General features: G+C 43.2%; 3 protein-coding genes, 2 non-coding genes and 1 pseudogene across 6 annotated transcripts; 1 reads left to right on the forward strand and 5 right to left on the reverse strand.

Moving 5' to 3' along the window:
• LOC101114275 (ribonuclease 4) lies at positions 1-24,286 on the reverse strand. Of its 2 annotated transcripts, none has more exons than XM_042252210.2 (2): positions 24,175-24,286; positions 1-1,228 (listed from the first exon to the last, which is right to left on the reverse strand). In XM_042252210.2, exon 2 carries the CDS (start codon positions 1,209-1,211, stop codon positions 768-770), a length of 444 nt encoding a protein of 147 aa, XP_042108144.1. In that variant the 5' UTR covers positions 1,212-1,228; positions 24,175-24,286; the 3' UTR covers positions 1-767. The 2 variants fall into 2 exon arrangements, with proteins under 2 accessions (XP_042108144.1, XP_042108143.1); XM_042252209.1 differs by lacking the exon at positions 24,175-24,286 and adding an exon at positions 22,176-22,230.
• LOC101114959 (angiogenin-2-like) lies at positions 4,894-22,230 on the reverse strand. The gene is made up of 2 exons (XM_042252208.2): positions 22,117-22,230; positions 4,894-10,174 (listed from the first exon to the last, which is right to left on the reverse strand). Exon 2 carries the CDS (start codon positions 10,154-10,156, stop codon positions 9,713-9,715), a length of 444 nt encoding a protein of 147 aa, XP_042108142.1. The 5' UTR covers positions 10,157-10,174; positions 22,117-22,230; the 3' UTR covers positions 4,894-9,712.
• On the reverse strand, positions 4,894-22,230 carry LOC105615654 (angiogenin-1-like). The gene is given in 3 exon segments (XM_042252207.1): positions 4,894-5,365; positions 5,368-5,503; positions 22,176-22,230. Coding segments are annotated over 2 exon segments (444 nt in total). The 5' UTR covers positions 5,486-5,503; positions 22,176-22,230; the 3' UTR covers positions 4,894-5,039.
• LOC106990653 (cytochrome b-c1 complex subunit Rieske, mitochondrial-like) lies at positions 11,075-12,017 on the forward strand (annotated as a pseudogene).
• Positions 22,670-22,741, reverse strand: TRNAP-UGG (transfer RNA proline (anticodon UGG)). The gene has a single exon. It is a non-coding gene; the product is annotated as a tRNA-Pro (tRNA).
• Positions 23,859-23,948, reverse strand: TRNAY-GUA (transfer RNA tyrosine (anticodon GUA)). The gene is given in 2 exon segments: positions 23,859-23,894; positions 23,912-23,948. It is a non-coding gene; the product is annotated as a tRNA-Tyr (tRNA).
• Positions 24,287-24,398: the final 112 nt, after the last annotated feature.

The following is a 24,398-nucleotide window of genomic DNA, read 5'->3' on the forward strand; positions in this document are numbered from 1 at the left end:
TTGAAATTATCTTATTTTCTTTATTATAAGGAACATATGAAAAATCTTTCAGTCAGGAAGAGTGAAGGAGTCTTAATGATCTAGTACATTTTAATACTCTGACTTACTAGGGTGACTCAGGTTTGGGAAGGGGAAAAGAAAATGCCTTGTATCATTTCTTGATCTTATTAGATTCAAACACAGCTAGTTTGCCACATAATACAGATAGAGCTCTCACGTTGCAAGTATATATTTCCAACTTTTTAATACTTCTCCCAAGAGCTGACTTTTAGGAATAACAAAAGCCATGTATTAAAACTTTCAAAACTCCTGGTGCTGAAGTGGGAAAAGCAAGTGGGATGAGTAGCTAGTTAAACTAGACTTTTGTCTTAGCTTTTCTACTAACTTTTTGGTCTAAGCAAATCCCTTAACTTTGAGCTTTTGTATACTGTAACACTAGGACCAGCATCCCAAGGGTGCCATGGTATTAGAATGAGATAGCCTAGATGAAAGGACCTTGAAATTTTTGAAGTGCTATGTAATGACTAAATTTCAGATGATAAGATCAAAGATAGCAAAGCTGACCAATATTATAAAAGAAAGCATATTACAGAAGAGCCTAGATTCATTATAAGTTTGTGTCTCATCTTTCTCTGTCATGCAATGTGTATAAAGAAGAAAAAAAGAAGCAGGGGAGCTGGCCTGGGACAGCTCAAATTCTTACTCATTACTATTTAAGGAGTAAGTTAAGGGCCAGCTGCTGGGTCATAACCCCTGTTGAGTGGTATCTATTTGTCAAAGTGCACAGGCACTTCCGGGTTACCCTCACAGGCAATGACAACACGTCTGGTGCTGGCCTTGGCCCGGTATCTGCAGTTGGGAGCCCTGGAACTTCCAGTCTCTCTGCAGTCTGTGACCTTCACTACACCCTCATGGCAGTTCATCTGGCCATTCTTGCACTGAATGTTGGTGGTGCTGCAGATACTACGGATGTTCCAAAGATCTTCATGAATGAAAGTGTTGAAACGCTTGCACTGATGTGAAGTCATCTTCCGTCTTTGCATCATCAAGTTGCAGTAGCCGTCATTGCCTCCTGTTGTATCAGGGTCCACGTGTTGCCTCAGGAATCGTTGGTACATGCGATCCTGGCCATAGGAGGGCTGTACCAGCCCCAGCCCCAGCAGGGTCAGCAGCAAGAGCAGAAGAAAGGCCTGGGTCCTCTGGAGAGCCATCACTGCCTTGGAGATGCCTAGAGAAGACCAAGGGGCAAGGAAAATCATCCCAGATTCAACAGGAAGTGAGCAAACCCAAAGGAGCAAGGACAATTTTTGGAGCAACAGACAGGCCATTTTTCTAAGGGTTAGACCCAGCTGAGTTCCTAATTTGATACATATGGTTACTACTGTCCTTTGTTTTCAAAGATGCTGCTTCATGATGGTGGATCACACTGTGTGTGATTATAATGCTGATGAAGGACTTGCATCTTATTCCACCTACAGCCTATCCTTAACAATAATGATCAGGATTAAACGTAACTATCATTCATTTAAATGCCACCTTCTTAGTTCACAACCACGTTTTGCCTGTGCACAGAAAGACCCAAAGCTCTATGTCACATTGCTCTGTCTGCTGCTGCAGATACGCGATATGGAGTTAGGAGGAGAGGGAACTGAAGGAGTTGTGGGAAGCAGGGTGGCAGGAAGAAATGATGCTCGATTGACTCCTCACCCCAGGACCACTGGATGCAACTTCTGAAGATACACTTAGCACTTGAGTAAGAGCTTCATCACCACAGTGTACTTTTTGTTGTCTGTCCCAAAACGAATTGTGCACAATTCTGTCTCCTTTCTCTCATTTTGCTTCTTTGTGACCAACAACATGGTTTAGCAACACGACTAGCTACAGAGAAAATTTTACTTTTCAAACAAGAGCATGGATGGCCTCAGTCACGGTAACCAACTGATTTAGTAAGCAAGGAAAAATGCTATGAACAGAGTTCAATGCAGACATCAATGGGTGCTTCTCAAAGTTCTACCTACAACAGAAAATAAAATGATCTCCAAATCCTTCCAACACACACTTTTTGGTTAGAGCTTGCCCCAAAGTCTTTCTCCACTGAACACGACGATCTCAGTAAGAACCTCTTTTGATACAGCGGTCCCAAGGACCTAGTTCTGCCACATTAACTGTATGACCTTGGGAAAATTACTTAACCTCTGTCAGTATATTTCCTCAAAAGTAAAATAAGCATAAAGGTAATACCTACCTCTAAGAATGTTGTGAAGACGGAATGATAAAAATCAATGTAAAGTGCTTATAATGCCTAGCCTATGCTAAGTGTTCAGTAGGGGTCAGCAATGATTATTTTTAGCATTTCCATTTTTTCTTGGTTTCCTTTGTTCTCTTCATTCTGCTAAAATAACAACTATACTGAATTGCACATATATAGACATCCTCCCTCTTATACTGTAGAGAACCTATATTCCCAAGACATTTGAAGGCTTTTTTGCAGCTGAAATATCTCAGCTACTAGGATTTATGCTGTGTACCTACACAAATGTTTCCTCTCCAAAGTGCATGGAATTTTCTTCCTTGCATGTCACCCTTTTTCAAAGGACTGGACAATTTTGAGTTCTTTTTCTCTTATCCTTGCAAAGTCAGCAAAACATAGTGGAATAGGATTTCAATTTCACAAATGATTGACCTAAGATAAAATGACTTGCCTGTGATTAACACTTCATTCTAAATAGCTTTTTGGTTGTGAAAGAACAGGAGATCAAGAGCAAAAAATACTAGGAAGGGCTGGCTACTCAGCTGCTACCTCCATCAGCAAGTGGAGAAGCGCCCTGTCTCATTGCCACATGATTTCCTTGGAAAGTGTCATTTGTTCTAACACCAGGGCTGAGTACGCGATAATAATGCTCTAAGCAGATGCTCAGAGATGTGAGGTTTAGAAAAAAATTTTATTTATTTATTTAGCTGTAGTTGTGGTGCGGTTCCAGAGCCCACTAATTAGTAGCTGTAGCTTGTGGGCTTAGATGCTCTGGGCCACGTGGGATCTTAGTTACCTGATCAAGGATCAAATCCCCATCCGTTGCATTGCAAGGTGAATCTATTAACCACTGGACCACCAGGGAAATCCCTGGAGATGTGAGTTTTCACAACTATGATGTGATCAATGTAATAATGGTCCAAGCCTTTGACCTTCCCCATCAAGACCATAGCATTTCCCTGGTGGCTCAGTGGTAAAGAATCCGCCTATAATGCAGGAGATGCTGGTTCAGTCCCTGGGTGGGGAAGATCCCCTGGAGAAGGAAATGGCTATGCATTCCAGAATTCTTCCAGAATTCATAGGATTCCCCAGAAATCCTATGGACAGAGGAGCCTGGAAGGCTATAGTCCATGGGGTTGCAGAAAAGTCGAACACCACTTAGCGACTAAACAACAACAACAATCAGGACCATAAGTGGACAGTATTGTAAAGCAAAATAAAGTTAAAATTAAAAAAGACCATAAGTGGGCAAGAGTCTGCTTGGAAGCCCCCTTTACCTCAACAGATGGTACTGGTTGGAGAACCTGAGAAAGTGTTCTAGCAGTCTACTAAGCACTGGAAATTTCTTGCTTCCTAACGGCTTTTTTTTACTTTATAATAGTAAGACAAATTTTACAAAAGAGTTGTGGAAAATTCTTCTCCCTACTTTGGAGAGAAATGACAATGTTTTCAATTTTGAAATAGATGAAACCATGACCTACTCTTCCATCCTTTCCTCCAGAAATTGAATACTTTCTCTGAGGGCTCTGTGTGGTACCAGGATACTGGCTTCTAACCCAGGTGTTGAGGAAACAGTGCTTTTGGTCCGTTTCAGGACATGCAGGCATCAGGGGAGGCCACCACGGGGAATACTATGACTATGATAGTCATCCATAAGAAGGCAAAAATAATGATGCATAATTGTAGTTTATTAACTACTCTCTAAGTAAGATATCCAGGTATCTGTTGATGAAATTAGGTAACACCAAACTCATAGATTAATTAGCATGTTTTACAAAGACTGTCTGTTAACTTAAGCTTGTATTTACTTGAAGTGAAGTGAAGTGAAGTGGCTCAGTCATGTCCAACTCTTTGTGACCCCATGGACTGTAGCCTACCAGGCTTTTACATCCATGGGATTTTCAAGGCAAGAGTACCAGAGTGGGTTGCCATTTACTTCTTGAAACCATATCAAATTGAAGAATAAAGTATAAGCTTGGAATTTTTCTATGACCTCCCCAAGACCTCAGAGTTGCCAGGCATCAGTTGATAAAGGAAAAGATTAAAGAGAAAATAATGTAGTAATCAATTTTTTGATCTTTATATGAAATAACCATGAGACTATCCTGGGAGTGTTCCATTCAAAGCAATATCAAATTTCTTCCTGCTTAAAGGAAGAGGTGGCTACCTTGAATGGGTTTTGTTATTTATGCAGGATTTCAAATATGTGCATCTGTGTGTGAGAGAGAGAGAGGGAAAGAATGTAATTAATCTATTGGTATTTAGTCCCAAAGGGCTTCCCAGGTGGTGCAGTGTAAAGAATCTGTCTGCCAATGCAGAAGACACAAGAGGTTTGGGTTCAATTCCTGGATTGGGAAGATCCCCTGGAGGAGGAAACGGCAACCCACTCCAGTATTCTTGCCTGGAAAATTTCATGGACAAAGGAGACTGGTGGGCTATAGTTCACAGGATCCCAAAGAATGGAATATGACTGGATGACTAACACACACACCCCTTCACAGACAGGTAAATTTCATCCCCTGAATGCCTGAAAAGGAACTGACTGATACGGAAAGAGCCATTGCTCTACCATCCAACTCTCTCAGGTGAACAGAGAAAATGCAGAAAGATCAATAGACCAAGAATCAGTGAGAAGACTTTGATTCTTACTGATTTGAGAGACGTTTTATTTATGAAGCATATTGTAAAGCTGAAAAGATCAGCAGCTCATTTTCTGGATTCTTATCAATGAATGTTGCTGCAGTGTAAGGGGAAAATGCAAGGAAGGAAGAGCAGAGCCAGCTCTGGGCTACTGGCGTGGAGCAATAAAGGACTCATCAAAGTGGACGGGCAAGCCATTTTCACAGCCGATAACAATGACTCTGTAGTCTGCTGTGGCTCTGTACCGGCATGGAGGCCGGGGGGAACCTCCTATATGCTTGCAGGTGGTGACCTGGAATTTAGACTTGCTTATTCTGAGATCGCCTCTGTAAGGTTGTCCATTCCTGTTGTCACAGATGGCCTTGATGTTATTGCTGTTGCCATGAATAAAGGTGTTGGTGTCTTTGCAAGGTCTGGTCAGGTGTCGCTTTTCCATCATGCTATTACAGTATCTGTCATTCCGGCCCTTTGGGTTGCATCATAGTGCTTGTTCAGGAAGTCTCTGTATCTGTAGTCATCTTGAGCCAGGGCCAGTGGGGTCAGACTCAGACCCAGCATGAAGACCAAAAACAGGGGGTTCAGGACCATCACCATCTCTTCCAACAAAGGCTCCTGCCAAGGGCAAAAAGAGATGCAGTAGGGCACGGAAGAGCATTGCCAAACTAGGCTAAAAGGACAGGGATTTGTTTTTATGATGGGGTGCCATGAGTCAGGCATCCTCTGTCACTAGGTATATCTTTTTCTTTTCCTTTCCTCAGTGGTCTCATCTGTCTGGTCAATCGATTTCTTTGGAAAGTCAATTTAAAAGTTTCCTGAACACAACTTCCAAATGCAAACACTGTTTCCTATCCCTGAAGATCACTGAAAATTTACATTTCTATCAGTGGTAACATTAAAAAAAATCCATTCACATTTAATTCATTTATTGACTGGGTACCAGACACCGTGCTAGGTCCTGGAACACAAAGACCATTAAGACATACCAAGTGCCTCCCTAAAACAGGGTGCAGCACCCACGGGGAGATCAGCCAGGGGGAAGGATCAGAGCACTAATATACAAAGATGAGACAATAAGATATACGCTGAAAGCTATGAAGATGAGGGACTTTCAGGGAACCTTGAGCCCAGGGAAGGGCGATCAGAGAGGATTGTTGACGATGGATCCCAGGGCAAGTCAATCCATCAGCTGCTTGTGAGGAGAGCAGTGAAAGCAGTTTCACCAGGTAGTGAATGGAAGCAGAAGTAGAAGAACTGATTCCCTAAGGGAATCAGTTTCATGGCCAAATGTGGAGTTATTACTGTTTAGAAAGAACAGGGACAAGTGTGGAAGGATCTGTGTCATACCTGGGAGTGGGTCTGGGGTCAGCTGTTACAGAGAACTGGCAGAAGAGGAATTCAAGCTTACTCTTGAGAGCTTCTTGCACTGGGAACAGTTTGGATTATTCTCAGAGAATATTTTCCCTGAAGGCCTATGTGGACAGTTACACAACAGGCAAATGGTATTATCATGTGGTTCAACAAATAAACAACAAAACACTTCAGACCTTTTCATTCAATAAAAGGCTTTATAATTTGCTGTATTAATTTCTTAACATCTTCCTCAAAAGAAGGGAGAGCTGCCATCATCACTCAGGAGCAGTCAACTAAAACTGTAAAGCTCACACATCCCGAGAATGGTGTGGCACAGACACTCAGCACAGCCAGAGAGTAAATACTGTGCTTCTGGCTGGGACATGATTTTAACTCAATGATAGAAAATTAAAAATAGAATCAGACTGGCATAATTTATAACAAAATAGAAAACAAGCTTCTTATGAGCCACTAAGATTTTATTTCTTCTGAAAGTTGAGAACTGGAGTATTGCAAGGTGCCTACTGTTTATAGCAAGTAGTTTCTGACTATACCATCAGTTCTTTGGAGGAAAATTGAAAGAATAGGGCCTTTTTAAAAAACCACCATGGTCCTACTTCACATTTTACCAAAGATATGTGAATGTCCTCATGTCTAACAATAAAAAGAACTTTGGAAACTGATTTTTATAACTTGGTTTTTCAAATCATTTTCCAATGAGTAACTCATCCAATTTATAATTGGCTATGTTTTCTTGTCAATCATCACACATGCTGGAAATTCTTAGACTGGAATAAAAATCTGATCTTCAATTTATTTTTAAATGTGCTATAATCTTTGTGAATCCTAAACTTAAATAGAAGTGGTATAGTGTCATGGATATTGAATTATTCATTTTTATACTGTGCTTTTCTTGTTGTAATCAATAAACATATTTTCATATTAAATATTTTTGTAGCCCTTAAAGAGGCCACGAGTTGTAGCACTAAACCTGTAGTGATGCTAAACAATCCTGGGAGTACAACTGTAGATCTAGAAAGACAAAAGGATTCGGGATTCTGCTGCTTACATGGGAAGGCACGTCATAGGGTGAGCTTTCTAATCAGCATCTGACACTGATCTACCTTGTCTGTTTAATCGCTGTTCAGTCACTCAGTCATGTCTAACTCTTTGCAACCCCATGGACTGCAGCATGCCAGGCTTCCCTGTCCTTTACCATCTCCTGGAGCTTGCTCAAATTCATGTCCATTGAGTTGGTGATGCCATCCAACTGTCTCGTCTTCTGTCGTCTCCTTCTCCTCCTGCCTTCAGTCTCCTTGCAGTCCAAGGGACTCTCAAGAGTCTTCTCCAACACCACAGTTCAAAAGCATCAGTTCACTGGTGCTCAGCCTTCTTTATGGTCCCGAGCTCACATCCATACATGACTGCTGGAAAAACCATAGCTTTGACTATACAGACCTTTTTCAACAATGTGATATCTCTGCTTTTTAATATGCTATCTAGGTTTGTCATAGCTTTTCTTTTAAAGAGAAAGTGTGTTTTAATTTCATGGCTGCTGTCATCACACACAGTGATTTTGAGCCCAAGTAAATAAAGTCTGTCACTGTTTCCATTTTTTCTCCATCTATTTGCCATGAACTGATGGGACCAGATGCCATGATCTCAGTTTTCTGAATGTTGAGTTTTAAGCCAGCTTTTTCACTCTCCTTTTTCACCTTCATCAAGAGGTGTTTTAGTTTCTCTTCACTTTCTGCCATTAAAATGGTCTCATCTGCATATCTGAGGTTGTTGTTATTTCTCCCAGCAATCTTGATTCCAGCTTGTGCTTCCTCCAGCCCCGCATTTCACATGATGTACTCTGCATAGAAGTTAAATGAGCAGGGTGTCAATATACAGCCTTGACATACTCCTTTCCCCATTTTTGAACCAGTCCATTGTTCCATGTCTGGTTCTGACTGTTGCTTCTTGGCCTGCATACAGGTTTCTCAGGAGGCAGGTAAGGTGGTCTGGTATTCCCATCTCTTTCAGAATTTTCCACAGTTTATTGTGGTCCACACAGTCAAAGGCTTTGGTGTAGTCAATGAAGCAGAAGTAGATGTTTTTCTGAAATTTCCTTGCTTTTTCTATGATCCAGTGGATGCTGACAATTTGATCTCTGGTATCTCGCCTTTTCTAAATCCAGCTTGTACATCTGGAAGTTCTCAATTCACGTACTGTTGAAGGCTAGCTTGAAAGATTTTGAGCATTACCTTTCTAGCATGTGAAATGAGCCCAATTGTATAGTAGTTTGAACATTCTTTGGAACTGGCCTTCTTTGACATTGGAGAATGAAAACTGACCTTTTCCTGTCCTGTGGCCACTGCTGAGTTTTCCAAATTTGCTGGCATAATGTGTGCAGTACTTTTATAACATCATCTTTTAGGATTTGAAGTAGCTCAGCTGGAATTCCATCACCTCCGCTAGCTTTGTTCGTAGTGATGCTCCCTAAGGCCTACTTGACTTCACATTCTAGGATGTTTGGCTCTAGGTGAGTGCTCACTCCATCGTGGTTATCTGGGTCATGAAGACCTTTTTTTGTACAGTTCTTCTGTATATTCTTGCCACCTCTTATTAATCTCTTCTGCTTCTGTTAGGTCCATACCATTTCTGTCCTTTATTGTGTCCATCTTTGCATGAAATGTTTCCTTGGTATCTCTAATTTTCTTGAGGAGATCTCTAGTCTTTCCCATTTTATTGTTTTCTCTATTCCTTTGCATTGTTCACTCAGGAAGGCTTTCTTATCTCTCCTTGCTATTCTTTGGAGATCTGTATTCAGATAGGTATCTCTTTCCTTTTCTCCTTTGCCTTTCGCTTCTCTTCTTTTCTCAGCAATTTGTAAGGCCTCCTCAGACAACCATTTTGCCTTCTTGCATTTCTTTTTCTTTGGGATGGTTTTGGTCTTTATGTCCTGTAAAATGTTACGAACCTCTGTCCATAGCTCTTCAGGCACTCTGTCTACCAGATCTAATTCTGTGTCTACCAGAGCTAATCCTTTGAATTTATTCGTCACTTCTATTGTGTAATCATAAGGGATTTGATTTAAGCTTACATTGCACTTTTCAGTCTCCTGGGTGTGTTTTCTCTATTTTCTTGAAAAAGTTTTCCAGCAATCAATTTAACATCCCAACCTTCACAGAAAGGAAAAGTCTGCCCCCTGTTACCTGAGATGGAAATGACTGATAAGGGAAAAGGCATTGCTCTCCCATCCAACCCTCTCAGAGGGGAGCTGAATAGAGAAAATGGGGGAAGATCAATAGACCAGGGATCAGTGAGAAGACTGATTCTTGCTGATTTCAGGGACTTTTTATTTATGAAGCATATTGTAAAGCATGAAAGAAAAGATCAGCAGCTCATGTTCTGGATTCCTAGCAATGCATGTTGCCATAATGAGAGGGGGAAATGCAAGGAAGGAAGAGCAGAGCCAGCTCTGGACTATGGTCTTGGAGGGAGAATGGTCTTCTCAAGGTGGACGGGAAAGCCATGTTCACAGTGAATAACAATGATTCTGCTTGCTGTGAAGGCTCTATACCGGCATGGAGGCCGGGTGGACCCTCCTCTATGTGTGCAGGTGGTGATCTGGAAGGCAGACATGCTTCTTCTAAGACCGTCTCTGTAAGGTTCTCCATTTCTATCATCACAGACAGCCCTAATGTCATCACTGTTGCCATGAACAAAGGTGTTGGTGTCTTTGCAGGGTTTAGTCATGTTTCGTCTCTTCATCATGGTATCACAGTAGCTGTCATCGTGGCCTTTTGGTTTAGGATCATAGTGCTTCCTTAGAAATTCCTTGTACCGATCATTTTGGGCCAGGGTTTGTGGGATCAGGCCCAGATACAGCATGAAAGCCAAAAACACGGGGCTCAAGACCATGACCATGTCTTCCAAAAAAGGCTCCTGCAAAGGGCAAAAGGAGATTAAGTAGGGAACAGAACAGCATTGCCAAATTAGGCTAAAAGGGCAAGGACTTTTCTCTCTGACAAGGTATGATGAGTCAGGTATCCTTCATTACTACTTAGTGACATTCTTTTCCTTTTCTCGTTAGTTTCCTCTGTTTTGGCTATTGATTCCTTTGAAAAACCCATTTAAAAGTCTTCTGAACACAACTCCAGCCTCAGCTGATCTTTTCTATCCCTGAGGATCACTGAAAATGTACCTTTCTATCAGCTGTAACATTACAAAATCCATTCACACTCTTTAATTCAGTTATTAGCTAATTTAATAACAAACACTATATAAGTCCCTACTGGATACCCTGGAAGACAAAGACCATTAAGACACACCAAGTGCCTTCCTAATACGGGATGTAGCATCCATGGGGAGGGGATGGGAGCACCAGTTTACTGAGATGAAACAGTAAGATAGATGCTGAAAGCTATGAAGGAGAGGGACTTCTATGGAACCTTGAATCCCAGGGCAGGGGTGATCAGAGGATTGTTGAAGACAGATCCCAGGCACTCAGATCAATCCATCAGTTGACTGGGTGGAGAGCAGTTGCACCCTGAGGTGCTGAGGTGAAGGGAAGCAGACCTAATTCCCCAAGAAATAGGTGGTTCATGGCCAAAGGTGGAATTATTATACAAACTACCATACAGTTGTGCTCATTTCACATTCTAGCAAGTTATGCTCAAAATCGTTCAAGCTAGGCTTCAGCAGAATGTGATCCTAGAACTTCCAGATGTACAAGCTGGGTTTCAAAGAAGCAGATGAACCAGAGACCATAACACTCTAATGACAGAAAGTGAAGAGGAACTAAAGAGCCTCTTATTGAACATGAAAAAGCTAGCTTAAAACTCAATGTCAGGCTCGGGCCCATTTGCGCCCGTCCCATCAGCCACGTCCAGCGGGGTGGCGGGCGCGCTGCGGCCCCTGGTACAGGCCGCGGTGCCCGCCACCTCGGAGTCGCCTGTGCTGGACTTGAAGCTCTCCGTCCTGTGCCGGGAGTCTCTCAGAGGCCAGGCAGCGGGCTGGCCTTTGATCGCTTCCGTGGGCCTCAATGTCCCTGCTTCTGTTCGTTATTCCCATACAGACATCAAAGTGCCTGACTTCTCTGACTATCGTCACCCTGAAGTGTTAGATAGTACAAAGTCTTCAAAAGAGAGCAGTGAGGCTCGGAAAGGTTTTTCCTATTTGATAACTGCAACAACTACTGTGGGTGTTGCATATGCTGCCAAGAATGTCATCTCTCAGTTTGTTTCCAGCATGAGTGCTTCTGCCGATGTGTTGGCCATGTCGAAAATTGAAATCAAGTTATCCGATATTCCAGAGGGGAAGAACATGGCTTTCAAATGGAGAGGCAAACCCCTGTTCGTGCGTTATCGAACCAAGAAATTGACCAGGAAGCTGCAGTTGAAGTGTCCCAGTTGAGGGACCCACAGCATGACTTAGAATGAGTAAAGAAGCCTGAATGGGTTATCTTGATAGGTGTTTGCACTCATCTTGGTTGTGTAGCCATCGCAAATGCAGGAGATTTTGGTGGTTATTACTGCCCTTGCCATGGGTCACACTATGATGCGTCTGGCAGGATCAGGAAGGGGCGTGTACCTCTCAACCTTGAAGTTCCCTCATATGAGTTCACCAGCGATGATATGGTGATTGTTGGTTACAGACTTGGACTCAAGTTAAAGGCTTCTTTCAGTCTTCATGTCACCTCAGAAGAGTTACTTGAGAATAAGCCTTCTGTGCTTTGAATTAGTTGATTTGAAATATTTAAGAATTGCTAACAATGTGTTCGCAAACATGTAAAGTAAATTGAATTTAATGTTGAATACTTTCAAGCATTTACCTAAAAAAGCCACCATTAAACATTGTTATGCTCAAAAAAAAACAAAACAAAACAAAACAAACAAAAAAAAACCTCAATGTTAAAAAGACTAAGATCATGGCATCTGGTCTCATCACTTTACGCCAAATAGAAGGGGAAAATGTGGAAGTAAGTGACAGATTTTAATTTTTTTGAACTCCAAAATCACTGCAGACAGTGACTGCAGCCGTGAAATTAAAAGACACTTGCTTCATCCTCTAGCTCTTACAGAGGACTGCAGGAAGAGGAACTCAAGCTTATTCTTAGGAGCTTCTTGCACTGGGAACAAATAGGATTATTCTCAGAGGATATTTTTCAGTTTCCCTGAGTACATACCTACGCTGATACACCATAGGCAAATGGTATTACCATGCGGTAAAACAAGCAAACAAAATACCTTAGATCTCTTCATCAAATCAAAGGCTTTATAATTTCCTCTATTGATTTCTTAATATCTTCTTCAAAAGAAGAAAGCTGCTATCACCTCTCAAGAGCAGTCAACCCAAACTGTAAAACTCAAACATTTTAGGAATGGTGTGTTACAGACACTCAGCATACCCAGAGAGCAAATATTGTGTTTCTTTCTGGGGCACAATTTTAACTCAATGACAGATAATTAAAAATAGAATTAAATAGGCATGCTGCTGCTGCTGCTGCTGCTAAGTCGCTTCAGTCGTGTCCGACTCTGTGCAACCCCATAGACAGCAGCCCACCAGGCTCCACCATCCCTGGGATTCTGCAGGCAAGAACACTGGATAGAATATAATAAAAGAAGTCGCAAATTGCTTACAAGACTTTATGTCTTCTGAAACATGAGAACTGAAAGATATTTGTTGTTTATAGCAGGTAGTTTCTGCTCTACCTTCAGTTCTTTGGAAAAAAAATGTGACAAACAGGGCCTTTTTATAAACCACCATCGTTCTGCTCCACATCTCGCCAAATATATGCGAATGCCCTCACATCCAACAACAAAAATAACTTTCCGCTGTAAATTGGAATTTTTACTGTAAATTGATTTTTATAAGTTTTGTTTTTCAAATTGTTTTCCCATGAGTAACGCATTCATTTTATAATTGGCTATGATTTCTTGGCAATTATCACACATGCTGAGAAATTCTTAAATGGGACAAAGATTTGACCTTCAATTTATTTTTAACTGTACTATAATCTTTATGAATTCTAAATTTAAAAATAAACAGTATAGTCATGGACATTGAATTATTTTTATATTGTGCTTTTCTTACGTGTAAATCAATAAACATTTTCATGTTAAATATTTTTATAGCCCTTAAAGAGACCACCAATTATAACACCAAACCTGTAGTGATGCCAAACAGTCCTGGGAGCACAACTGTGACTCTAGAAAGACAAAAGGATTCAGGGTTCCGCTGGTTACATACGAAGGCACGTGAGCCTACATAAGAAGGTTGAGCGAAATGATCTCTCTTTCTAATCAGCATCTGGCATTGATCTACCTTTGTCTGTTTTATCTTTTCTATAGACAAATTTGGTATACTACCAAAGAATTACCAAATTATACCCTAAGATTCTTTGGTCATTCCTCAATACTGAAAGATAGAAATAGCCTCTGAAGTGGTTTCCATTAGGCACATAAGAGTATCATTTATAATAGAATCAGCAAAAGTATTTTGAGGAGGTTAACAAGAAAGTGGTAGACGGCTGGGAGAGTCACACCTCCGCCACAGCCGCTGGGCTGCCTGCCCCCCTTGCACTAAGCTCTTTACCTTTTCATGGTGTTTCAGTCTCCTGGGTGTGTTTTCTTTTTCTACTGTTTTGGAAGACACTTTTCTTGAATTGTAATCAGTTAAGTCTCCTGCTCTGCAATGGACAAATATTACCTTTTAATGTCAAAAGGAGTTGTAGAATGGCAGGCTGTCAAGGTTGGAAGTATCCTTCACTGTGAACAGAGATCAGAATCCCAGAGTCCAAAAATTTAGTAGAACCTGAGCTGGTAGTACCTGAAAGAGTCATTAGGTGGCAGTGATGGATAGGAATGTCTTCTCCCTTGCTTGGCGGTAACAGTGGGTCCCTGTAGGCAGAATCAGTATTGTACAGAGAATATTGCTGATCACAGCAGAGGGTGTGAGCTGGCAGGCCTGGCCACAGTCTCTGTCCAAACAGTCTATGCCTTAGATATTAAGACCAAGGACACCTCACTAGATACGAGTGTCAAAGCAAAAGTCACAAAGCTCAGGATATCACAAATAAAGATTCAGCTGTCATCAGGTTTCATGCCTGCCATTCCCAAACCATTATTCATGGGATCTTAAGCAAACAGTTACCTATTCACTTATAAATGTTTCTTGCATCACCACTCAGTCGTTACCGACTCTCTGTGACCTCATGGACAGCAGCCCACCAGGATCATCTGTCCACAGCATCATTTCGGCAAGAATACTGGAGTAGGTTGCCATGCCCTCCTCCAGAATAAGTGTTTCCTACTGGCGCATAATCTACAACAGGGCAGAGAGCATATTACCCACTTTGAATCATACTACATGCCTCAGAGCACACCCGCAATATATATATATTTTTAATGACTGATTTCATTTTCCTCTTCAAACCTAAATTTGCTTATCTATAAAATGAGAGTTGCTCACTGTAAAAGTCTGAAATTCCGTGGTTCTCATTAAGGCATCAGGGAATGTTTCTAGTTTCATAGCAAATGTCCAGTGACCATGGAATTATAAAGATAAGTTTGTATGGATTTAGTTGGTGGCACAGCCATCAGCTGAAAGAAAGATGATAGGAAGATGTGAGCCCAGTCTCACTGGTATGTATCTTCCCTTAAGGCTCAGGGTATAAGCCCAGCCCTCTTCACCTCTAGTTAAGGTGCTGACCCTACCTCAGGGCTTGGCACCCTAAAAAGGTACTTGTTTGTTGGGAGGTTGAAGGCCTTCATGTTCCAGTCTGGGGAGGTAAAGGAATATCTTTATTTCTGATTTACAAAATTTGCAAAATTAATCCTGTAACAATTCAGCTGAAGTTTGCTTAGACTTATTGTAATTTTGACTCCCTGAGACATCCAGAAACGAAACCCCAACAAACACACTATGGCCACCTCTGTCTAACATCTGCTCCCCCACTTCACACATTGTTTTCAATTCTCACATGTTTGCAATTCGAAACTTCTGGAAACGAGATGTAAAATGGAATTGGGAAAAAAACAAATAAGAGACAGAATGTTTGTGGCACAGAAGTGAATCTGCCTAGGCAAATGGTACAGAGCCTCACGTTTGGTCAAGGATAGTCAGACTCATTTACATAGATCCTTCTAGACCCAAGCACGTAATTAGCAGTGGAATTTATTTCAAATGTTCTTTAGATTTTTATCCTGTGTCTCAAACCAATCCCTTGGTCTTTATAAAAATTAACATTCTCGTCCTCTCCAACAGGCAATATTTTGTATTCAAGGGAGCCATCAAACTTCATGTACCAGAGAATTACCCCCAACCTTTGATGATGATGAGTAATTACGGTCAGTGCACCTTCTTTTGATCTTGGGATGTGTTCCACTTCACTTTCAAAGAGCACCCAAAACTTTCTTTCTTCCTTTTTTGCTGTACCACACAGCTTGTGGGATCCTAGTTCCCTGACAAGGAATTGAACCCATGCCTTTGGCAGTGAAAACACAGCATAGTCCTGCTTGGATTGCTAGGGAAAGCCTCCAAAATTTTCTTAAAGAAGGTAGCAGGGAAGTTTACAAGTAAACAGAGATTGGACTTCCCTGGTGATGCAGTAGCCAAAGCTCTACACTCCCATGCATGGGGCCGGGGCTTGATCCCAGGTCAGGGAACTAGATCCCTCATGCCACAGCTAAGACTGCCAGTGCCACAGCTAAAGATCCTGTATGCTGCAACAAGGATTGAAGATCCCTGTGCCACAGCTAACAGCTGGTGCAGCCAAAGAAATAAATAGATATTTAAGAAAAGAAAACTAAGAGCTGAAAATATACTTTCTGTTTCTTTTCTTGTTCAGCGTCATACAAAACCTATATTGGGGAGGTAGGGGTGAGATGGGGCTCCAGATACCCTTCAGCAAACAGCTTTCCCCGGGCTTTGGGGATTTCATCACAATTTAGAAATCTGTCCTAGCCCTCCACTTGCTCCCAGTGGCACTAATTTGCCTTTGTCTACATATAGGACATCCCCCAAAGAAATCTGTTTTCATTTTAAACTTTGGAATCCAATTCATTTTCTTCTGAGCTTGGGCCCAGAGGCTTTAAAATAGGGGAAAATAGTTTCATTAAAATGGGTGGATGGGTATAGTATATAAACAAAAAACAGACAAAGAAATAAAACAATGGATGACCCAGATGGAAGAATCTTACAAAAATTTGGAAGTTTCCCTCCAACTTCAGAGGGTTCCAGCTATTTGTTCCTTGAGATGGGTTCCAGCCAAGTGAACCTGGAGGTCCCTCCTGGTTCTGATCACACAGTGATCAGATGAACAGGGTGGAGAGACCAGGTCTGAAAATTCCCAACCCTGACAGTGACACACAGCCCAAGGACACCGAGTTTGAACAAACAGTGAGAGTCACTCACCTCTTCCCTGGGCATGATTCGGTCAACTATTAACCCACATTTGGATTACAGATTTGTTCTAGGAGGCAAAGTTTGATAAATGTGGCCTTTTGTCCCTGAGTTGGCTTTTTCTGACATCCCTGGTTTTTACTCCTGCACAAGACAGGACTGAGGTTTCATTGTTCCCATGCTATATCTGGATCCCAAAGATGTTGTTTCTTGGGCCAGCTCCAAAAACTGCCTTGTAGAAGCCTGCAGAGAAGATGGGGTCCCTCAGGAGGATGCTGCTCCACTGTACTTTCTGTTTACCCACAGAATTTGGTCTCATGAACAGGTGCTAAGTAGGTTTTATAGAACCAGGACAGCACTTCCAGAGAAGGTTATGTAACAGCTGTTAGCACCCTGCACCTGGCCTCAACCTCCCATCTATTAACCTTCAGAAATATCCTTATCATATTCCTGGGCTTCTCTTTCCTTTCCTCTTTACCTGTCCACAAACGACTGTGAGTGTCCAATCTTCCGCTATAAAATTGAATAACTCCACCATCAATGCAGGAGAAGACAATGGCAACCCACTTCAGTACTCTTGCCTGGAGAATCCCATGGACAGAGGAGCCTAGCAGGCTGCAGTCCATAGGGTTGCACAGAGTTGGATGCAACTTAGCAGCAGCAGCAATCCGTCCATAGAACTGACAATGCCAAAAGCGAGTTGGTGAATAATGAGTGATTACTTTTATTCTGGCACCCCACTCCAGTACACTTGCTTGGCAAATCCCATGGATGGAGTAGCCTGGTAGGCTGCAGTCCATGGGGTTGCTAAGAGTAGGATACGACTGAGTGACTTCATTTTCATGCACTGGAGAAGGAAATCGCAACCCACTCTAGTGTTCTTGCCTGGAGAATCCCAGGGACTGCGGAGCCTGGTAGGCTGCCGTCTATGGGGTTACACAGTCAGACACGACTGAAGTGACTTAGCAGTAGCAACTTTTATTCTAATTGTTTCTCTTTTCACCTTGGTACAATGAGGTGATGAAAACAGAAAATAAGATTTTGAAATAAAAAGAAAATTTTACTGTTTCATTAAAATGCATCTAAATGCTTGCTCAGTATGCCAGCAAATTTGGAAAACTCAGCAGTGGCCACTGGACTGGAAAAGGTCAGTTTTCATACCAATCCCAAAAAAAGGCAATGCCAAAGAATGTTCAAACTACTGCACAATTGCACTCATCTCACAGGCTAGCAAAGTAATGCTCAACATTCTCCAAGCCAGGCTTCACAGAAGGTGAACCGTGAACTTCCAGATGTTCAAGCTGGATTTGGAAAAGGCAGAGGAACCAGAGATCAAATTGCCAACATCCGCTGGATCATTGAAAAAGCAAGAGAGTTCCAGAAAAACATCTACTTCTGCTTTATTGACTAGGTCAAAGCCTTTGACTGTGTGGATCACAACAAACTGTGGAAAATTCTGAAAGAGATGGGAATACCAGACCACCTGACCTGCCTCCTGAGAAATCTGTTTGCAGGTCAAGAAGCAACAGTTAGAACTGGACATGGAACAACAGACTGGTTCCAAATCAGGAAAAGAGTATGTCAAGGCTGTATATTGTCACCCTGCTTAATTAACTTCTATGCAGAGTACATCATGTGAAATGCCAGGCTTGATGAAGCACAAGCTGGAATCAAGATTGCTGGGAGAAATATCAATAACCTCAGATATGCAGAAGACACTACCTAATAGCAGAAAATGAGGAAGAACTAAAGAGTCTCCTGATGAAAGTGAAAGAGGAGAGTGAAAAAGCTGGCTTAAAACTCAATATTCAGAAAACTAAGATATGGCATCCAGTCCCATCACTTCATAGCAAATAGGTGGAGAAACAAAGGAAGCAGTGAGAAACTTTATTTTCTTGGGCTCCAAAATCACTGCAGATGATGACTGTAGCCACGAAATTAAAAGACGCTTGCTCCTTAGAAGAAAAGCTATGACCAACCTAGATAGCATATTAAAAAGCAGAGACATTACTTTGCCAACAAAGGTCCATCTAGTCAAAGCTATGGTTTTTCCAGTAGTCATGTATGGATGTGAGAGTTGGACTGTGAAGAAAGTTGAGTGCCAAAGAATTGATCCTTTTGTTTGTTTGTTTGTTTGTTTTTTAGAATTGATCCTTTTGAACTGTAGTGTTGGAGAAGATTCTTGAGGGTCCCTTGGGCTGCAAGGACGTCAAACCAGTCCATCCTAAAGGAAATCAGGCTTGAATATCCTTTGGAAGGACTGATGCTGAAGCTAAAACTCCAATACTTTAGCCACCTGATGGGAAGAACTGACTCATTTGAAAAGACCCTGAATCTGGGAAAGATTGAAGGCAGGAGGAGAAGGGGATGACAGAGGATGAGACTGTTGGATGGCATCACCGACACGATAGATATGAGTTTGAGTAAGCTTCAGGAATTGGTGATGGACAGGGAAGCCTGGTGTGCTGCAGGCCATGGGATCTCAAACAGTCGGACACAACCGAGCAACTGAACTGAAATGCTTACTCAAAATACCTACGATGAGAAGCTACAGTTAACCTTCCATATCCACAGGTTCCCCATCCTCAGACTCAACCAACTATGGACTGAAAATATTTGAAAAAAAAAAATTCTAGAGAGTTCTAAAAAGCAAAATTTTAAATTCACTGTGTCCCAGCAACTGTTTACATAGTATTTACATTGTTTTAAGTATTATTAGTAATCTAGAGATCATTTAGGAGAAGGCAATGGCACCCCACTCCAGTACTCTTGCCTGGAAAATCCCGTGGATGGAGGAGCCTGGAAGGCTGCAGTCCATGGGGTCGCTAAGAGTCGGACACAACTTAGTGACTTCACTTTCACTTTTCACTTTCATGCACTGGAGAAGGAAATGGCAACCCACTCCAGTGTTCTTGCCTGGAGAATCCCAGGGACGGGGGAGCCTGGTGAGCTGCCGTCTGTGGGGTCGCACAGAGTCGGATACGACTGACGTGACTTAGCAGCAGCAGAGATCATTTAAAGTATAGGGAGGATGTGTGCAAATTATATATTAGTACAAATACTATGTCATTTTATATAAGGGGCTTGAGCATCGGGTTTAGGTTCCTTGGCAAGTCCTGGAACTAATTCCTGTTGAATACTGAAGGACTACCCATAATCTATGATTAATGAATGCTATATCTTTTTGTCAGTAACTTCAACAAATGGGAAGCGCCATGGTGGCTCAAACTGCAAAGCGTCTGCCTGCAATGTGTGAGACCCGGTTCAATCCCTTTGTTGGCAAGATTCCCCTGGAGAGGGAAATGGCAATCCACTCCAGTACTTTTGCCTGGAAAATCCCATGGATGGGGGAGCCTGGTAGGCTACAGTTCATGGGGTCGCAAAGAGTCGGACACGACTGAGTGACTTCACTTACCTTACCTTCAACAGATGGGAAGCAATTGCACTGCCAATTGAAAAAAATGCTCGTATATTTAAAAAATGTTCCAACAGCATGAACTTAAAGCCATCCCCTTTATTTTGAAATGTTTTTCACTCTCTCCTTCAAACCAATAGTTTCCCTGCACAAAGACACAGGAAGCCCGGGTTCTCCTTCTACGGACTTAGTGCTAGTGTACTTTTCCCTTCAGACAGAGCACATAAGTTTAGTTCTGTCCGCAAGGCTAATTATAAAAGTAGGTGATGGAGGGAAGAGATTAATCTACCAATTCCTTCATAACAAAAGATTTTAGGTCTATAAGTGTGAAACTTCTTTAGTAACAGAAGTCAATGGTTAAAGGAGGATGAAGCCCACATGGAAATAAGGATCACTCTTCTACCTCCAGGAAGCAGAAAACACTATTGACTGAGGGAGAATGGGGACAAAGTCCTACTGGCCTACCTATATTTCCAAATAAAAACAAACATCAAACATTCAGTTTTCAACAGACTCTGGGTGTTGTGCCCGTTTGCTCTTTCCCAGTTGGAGAAGGAAATGGCAACCCACTCCAGTGTTCTTGCCTGGAGAATCCCAGGAATGGGGGAGCCTGGTGGGCTGCCATCTATGGGGTTGCACAGAGTTGGACACGACTGAAGCGACTTAGCAGCAGCAGCAGCTCTTTCCCAGGTATTTCAATGTGTTCTGAGAATAGCTGACAAAGACTGTTTGCTCAAATACAGATTCAGTAAACACTAAAGAGGGCTTTCACCAGCCTGCTGGGGGCCACTTTCTCAGCCGTCTAGTTTATGAATCACGCCGGCAAATGCTTCTAACAGTAACTGGGTGAACCTCTTAGCTTTGACTGCTTATACACTCACGTCTGCTCTTTTAACAGTAGCCAGAGCCGTTCCTCTCTTTCTAGAATGATTTTCCCAAGCCAAACTAGTTTGGCTCAAAAGAGGATGTTGAGGGTGGGGAGGGTCAGTTATGGAAAGTTACCAGGAAAAGCACGATAAACAAAAGTAGGGCTGTTATGCAACTTAAGTCTTTGCCTTCTCCAGTTGGCAAGAGTTTGTAGAGATTTGGTCATCATCTTCTTCTGGGTACAGCAAGGGAGACATTCTTAGAAATGGAGGTTTCCCTTATAAATGTAAATGTTTCTTGTTACAAAAAGGTAACTCCTACTAGGTTTTCAGGATTTTCTCCTTGTCTACTGTTTTTTAGAAAACAACCAAGTTAAAATAATATGCCAAAGAGACATTTTGGGGTGGCAAATTCTGCTCCCCTACAGCTCACTTGAGATTTCCCCAGGCCCCCAAACACTGTTGAAAATCGCTTTTACTGCCCCTCCTAAATAAGCCTGTGTCGTTATCATTTGGTGTGCTGTCACAGAGTAAGAAAGTTGAGGATCCCAAGGTTCCACTAAGAAAGTTTAGATAAGAGGTTGCTGGCGAAGTGTCTCAAAGAATTTCACAACTCAGGCTGAAGGTGGGTTAAAGGGGAGAAGACAGAGGAGGAAAGGAAAACACGAGTTCCCAAATGTCAGTTATGGTTGCAAAATCTTGACAAGTTATGGTTCGTAAATCTGGCGATCATCCTGTTTTCCTGAGGAAGTGTAGCCCTCCTCGGATTTCCCTTCGGTTCACCAATTCTGCGGTCACGCTTACAGCCTATGTTCTAGGCAACAGGCGTTTCATGCTGGCGGCTCTACTCAGCTGCAGAGAATAAGCAGCGGAGTAGGAATGTGGGCTGGAAGAGGGCAAGGCAACCCACTCCAGTATTCTTGCCTGGAGAATCCCAGTCAGAGGAGCGGGGTGGGTCACAGTCCGTGGGGTCGCAGAGTCGGACACGACGGAGAGGCTAAGCACAGGAAAGTGGGACCCCTAACTGTAGAAGAACGGAACGTTTACCTTCCTTCCCATTCCTCAGCCCCTCCAGTCCGCAAACGCCTCCCCACAGAGCTCCGTACTGTCTCTGCTGAAAAGGGACTCCCTCGCCCAAATTCCCGGATAAAGCCCAAAAAAGGAGGAGAGGAGGAGATGAAGGAGCGGGAGTGTGAGCCTACCTCGGCCTCGGAACAAGTCTGCAGAAATGGGCAAGACGGTGGAAACAAGTTTTTCTCACCCGCTTCTTCTTCCCTGCAACGACGACGTCGAGTCGGGAGAAGATGCAGAGAGGTGGAGAAGGGTCGGGGTGCGAGGCTTTTTGTAGCTGGGACAGCGCCCCACTTCCACGAGGCGCTTCCCGCCAGGCCCCGCCTCCAAAGCAGGCGTCAGAGCAACCCCCGTTCTAGGCGGAACTGGTGGTTTTCTGCCTGGGCTGAGGTTGCGCTTGGAGGTCCGAGCCCGACGCTCACTGGCCAAGAGGACACGGGCTGAGGGGGCCTGCAGACCCCTGGCCTCTGCTCCAGGGAGCAAGGCTGCCTCTCCCAGGCGTCTGCTGGCGAGAGTCCAGTAAGCCAGGCAGTTTGACCCCGCACACATAACCAGCTCCAGCTACCATATGTTCGATCAGTGTACATCTTTTGTAAAACAGTTCGGAACGCGGGAAAATTTGCACTGAACAGAGCTTTTTTCAGCAATTAGCAAAGGTGGGGTGGAGAGGGGAAAAAAGGAATTGGGCTCGTCCGGGATTTGAACCCGGGACCTCTCGCACCCAAAGCGAGAATCATACCCCTAGACCAACGAGCCACCGTAAGAAAAAGCATGCAGAGGTTGTCTCTGCATCTTACTTCTCCGTCAGCAATTGGCTGCCTGGTTGCTCTGAACTTCTATTTTCTGTGTAGACGTTTACCTTTGATTTTGCTTAGCTGTTCATTATGAAGTATCACGTCTGACTCTGACCTCACTTATCCTCCTCCATCCGCGTCCTGGACCCCTCCAGATGCCAGATGGGGTGAGGAGAGGCAGCTTTTCAAGACGTCAGTCCCCGTGTCTGAACTCCAACAAGACCCTCCCTGAGGAGTCTCTTTGAGTTCCAGACTGGAGGGAACCTGGAGAGAACCGAGTTGCAGCCTGAGGGCCCGAGCTGGGGTCGACTGCAAGACTGTAGGGTCCTAAACACCAGGACAGATGCCCAGAATGTGTATCTGTCCGGCTGCTTCTACTTCGCGAGAGTGTAAAATCCTGGGGGCAGGAATGACGGGCATCAAAATACGGGTAGCCAGTATTTTGATCTATTGGAGGTGAACCAGTCTGGGGCGTGCTCTCAAAGATCAGACTCCCGAAGTTTCCTTGAATGAGAATCAAATGTTCCATTTCCGCACCTTTGCTTAAGTTATTTCCACAGTTTGAAATTCTCTTTCCCAGTCACATCCCAATTTACGTCTAAGCCTAGTCCTCCTTCCTGCCCCAGCTCAAAAAAAATTTTTTTTGGTTGTTGTTGTTGGAACTAAAAATCTGTTAACAGTTGAATGAATTAAAAGGCTCTCCTCACTGAGTGGACATGTGCGTGTAGTGAATGACGGTCTTAGGGGGTTGTCCCGCAAGTTAGAGCTCTAAGGACCGCAGAATATAATATATATTCAGTACCAACGAGTGGTGTTGGATCTTCAATTTTTGAACCTCAGGCGGCAACCTAAATTCAGTTAGACCATCTAACTCACAGGTTCTTCAGATGGTTGGAAGAGTTAGTGCTCACTTCCCCTTTTCTGAAAACCGTACCCAAGAGGACCATTTTCAAGATAACAAAACCATCTTTGTAACGGGGTGAGGTCTGGAGAAAAACACCCTAGAACACTTAAAACGATGTGAGAAATTGGAGAGCAAGCCTCACCAAATGGTTGCAACCCCCAAAACATTCCTCTTTTCCTTCGAGCCGGAGTCGAACCAGCGACCTAAGGATGTCCATACTTGAAAGCACTACAGTCCTCCGCTCTACCAGCTGAGCTATCGAAGGAAACACAAGTCCGAACTACTTAGAATTTTCTATTGAGAACATTGATAAACAGAGGTTCTGGCACAATAGCCTACTAGCTGCCAGTGTGTGGATACCACGTAGCCGACCATCTTAGGAGAAAGCCCTTCATCCACACTTGTACCGACAACCCCTCTAGAGTTGGATTCTCCTGCTTCAGAGAGGGGCTTTCGAGCAGGCCTAACCTGTGAGCTTTTCCCTGGCGTACCTAGAGCCTGTGGATCTCGAGGCCGCCCCCAAACCGTGGCGATCTGCTGGCCTGGTGTCTTCACTTCACGCACTGCCCCGGGCCTCCTGGCCTGACGGTGTGTGTCTAAAGTGGGAGCAGACACCCGGGCATTGGAAAACTAAGGGCTGAGGTGGTGTAACACACAATTCTGATCGCGCAACTGCGAACCAAGAAGGGCGGGCGTTAGAGCTCCGGCCTGGGCC

Source organism: Ovis aries, chromosome 7, assembly GCF_016772045.2.
Source record: "Ovis aries strain OAR_USU_Benz2616 breed Rambouillet chromosome 7, ARS-UI_Ramb_v3.0, whole genome shotgun sequence".
In the NCBI taxonomy this organism is placed as follows: domain Eukaryota; kingdom Metazoa; phylum Chordata; class Mammalia; order Artiodactyla; family Bovidae; genus Ovis; species Ovis aries.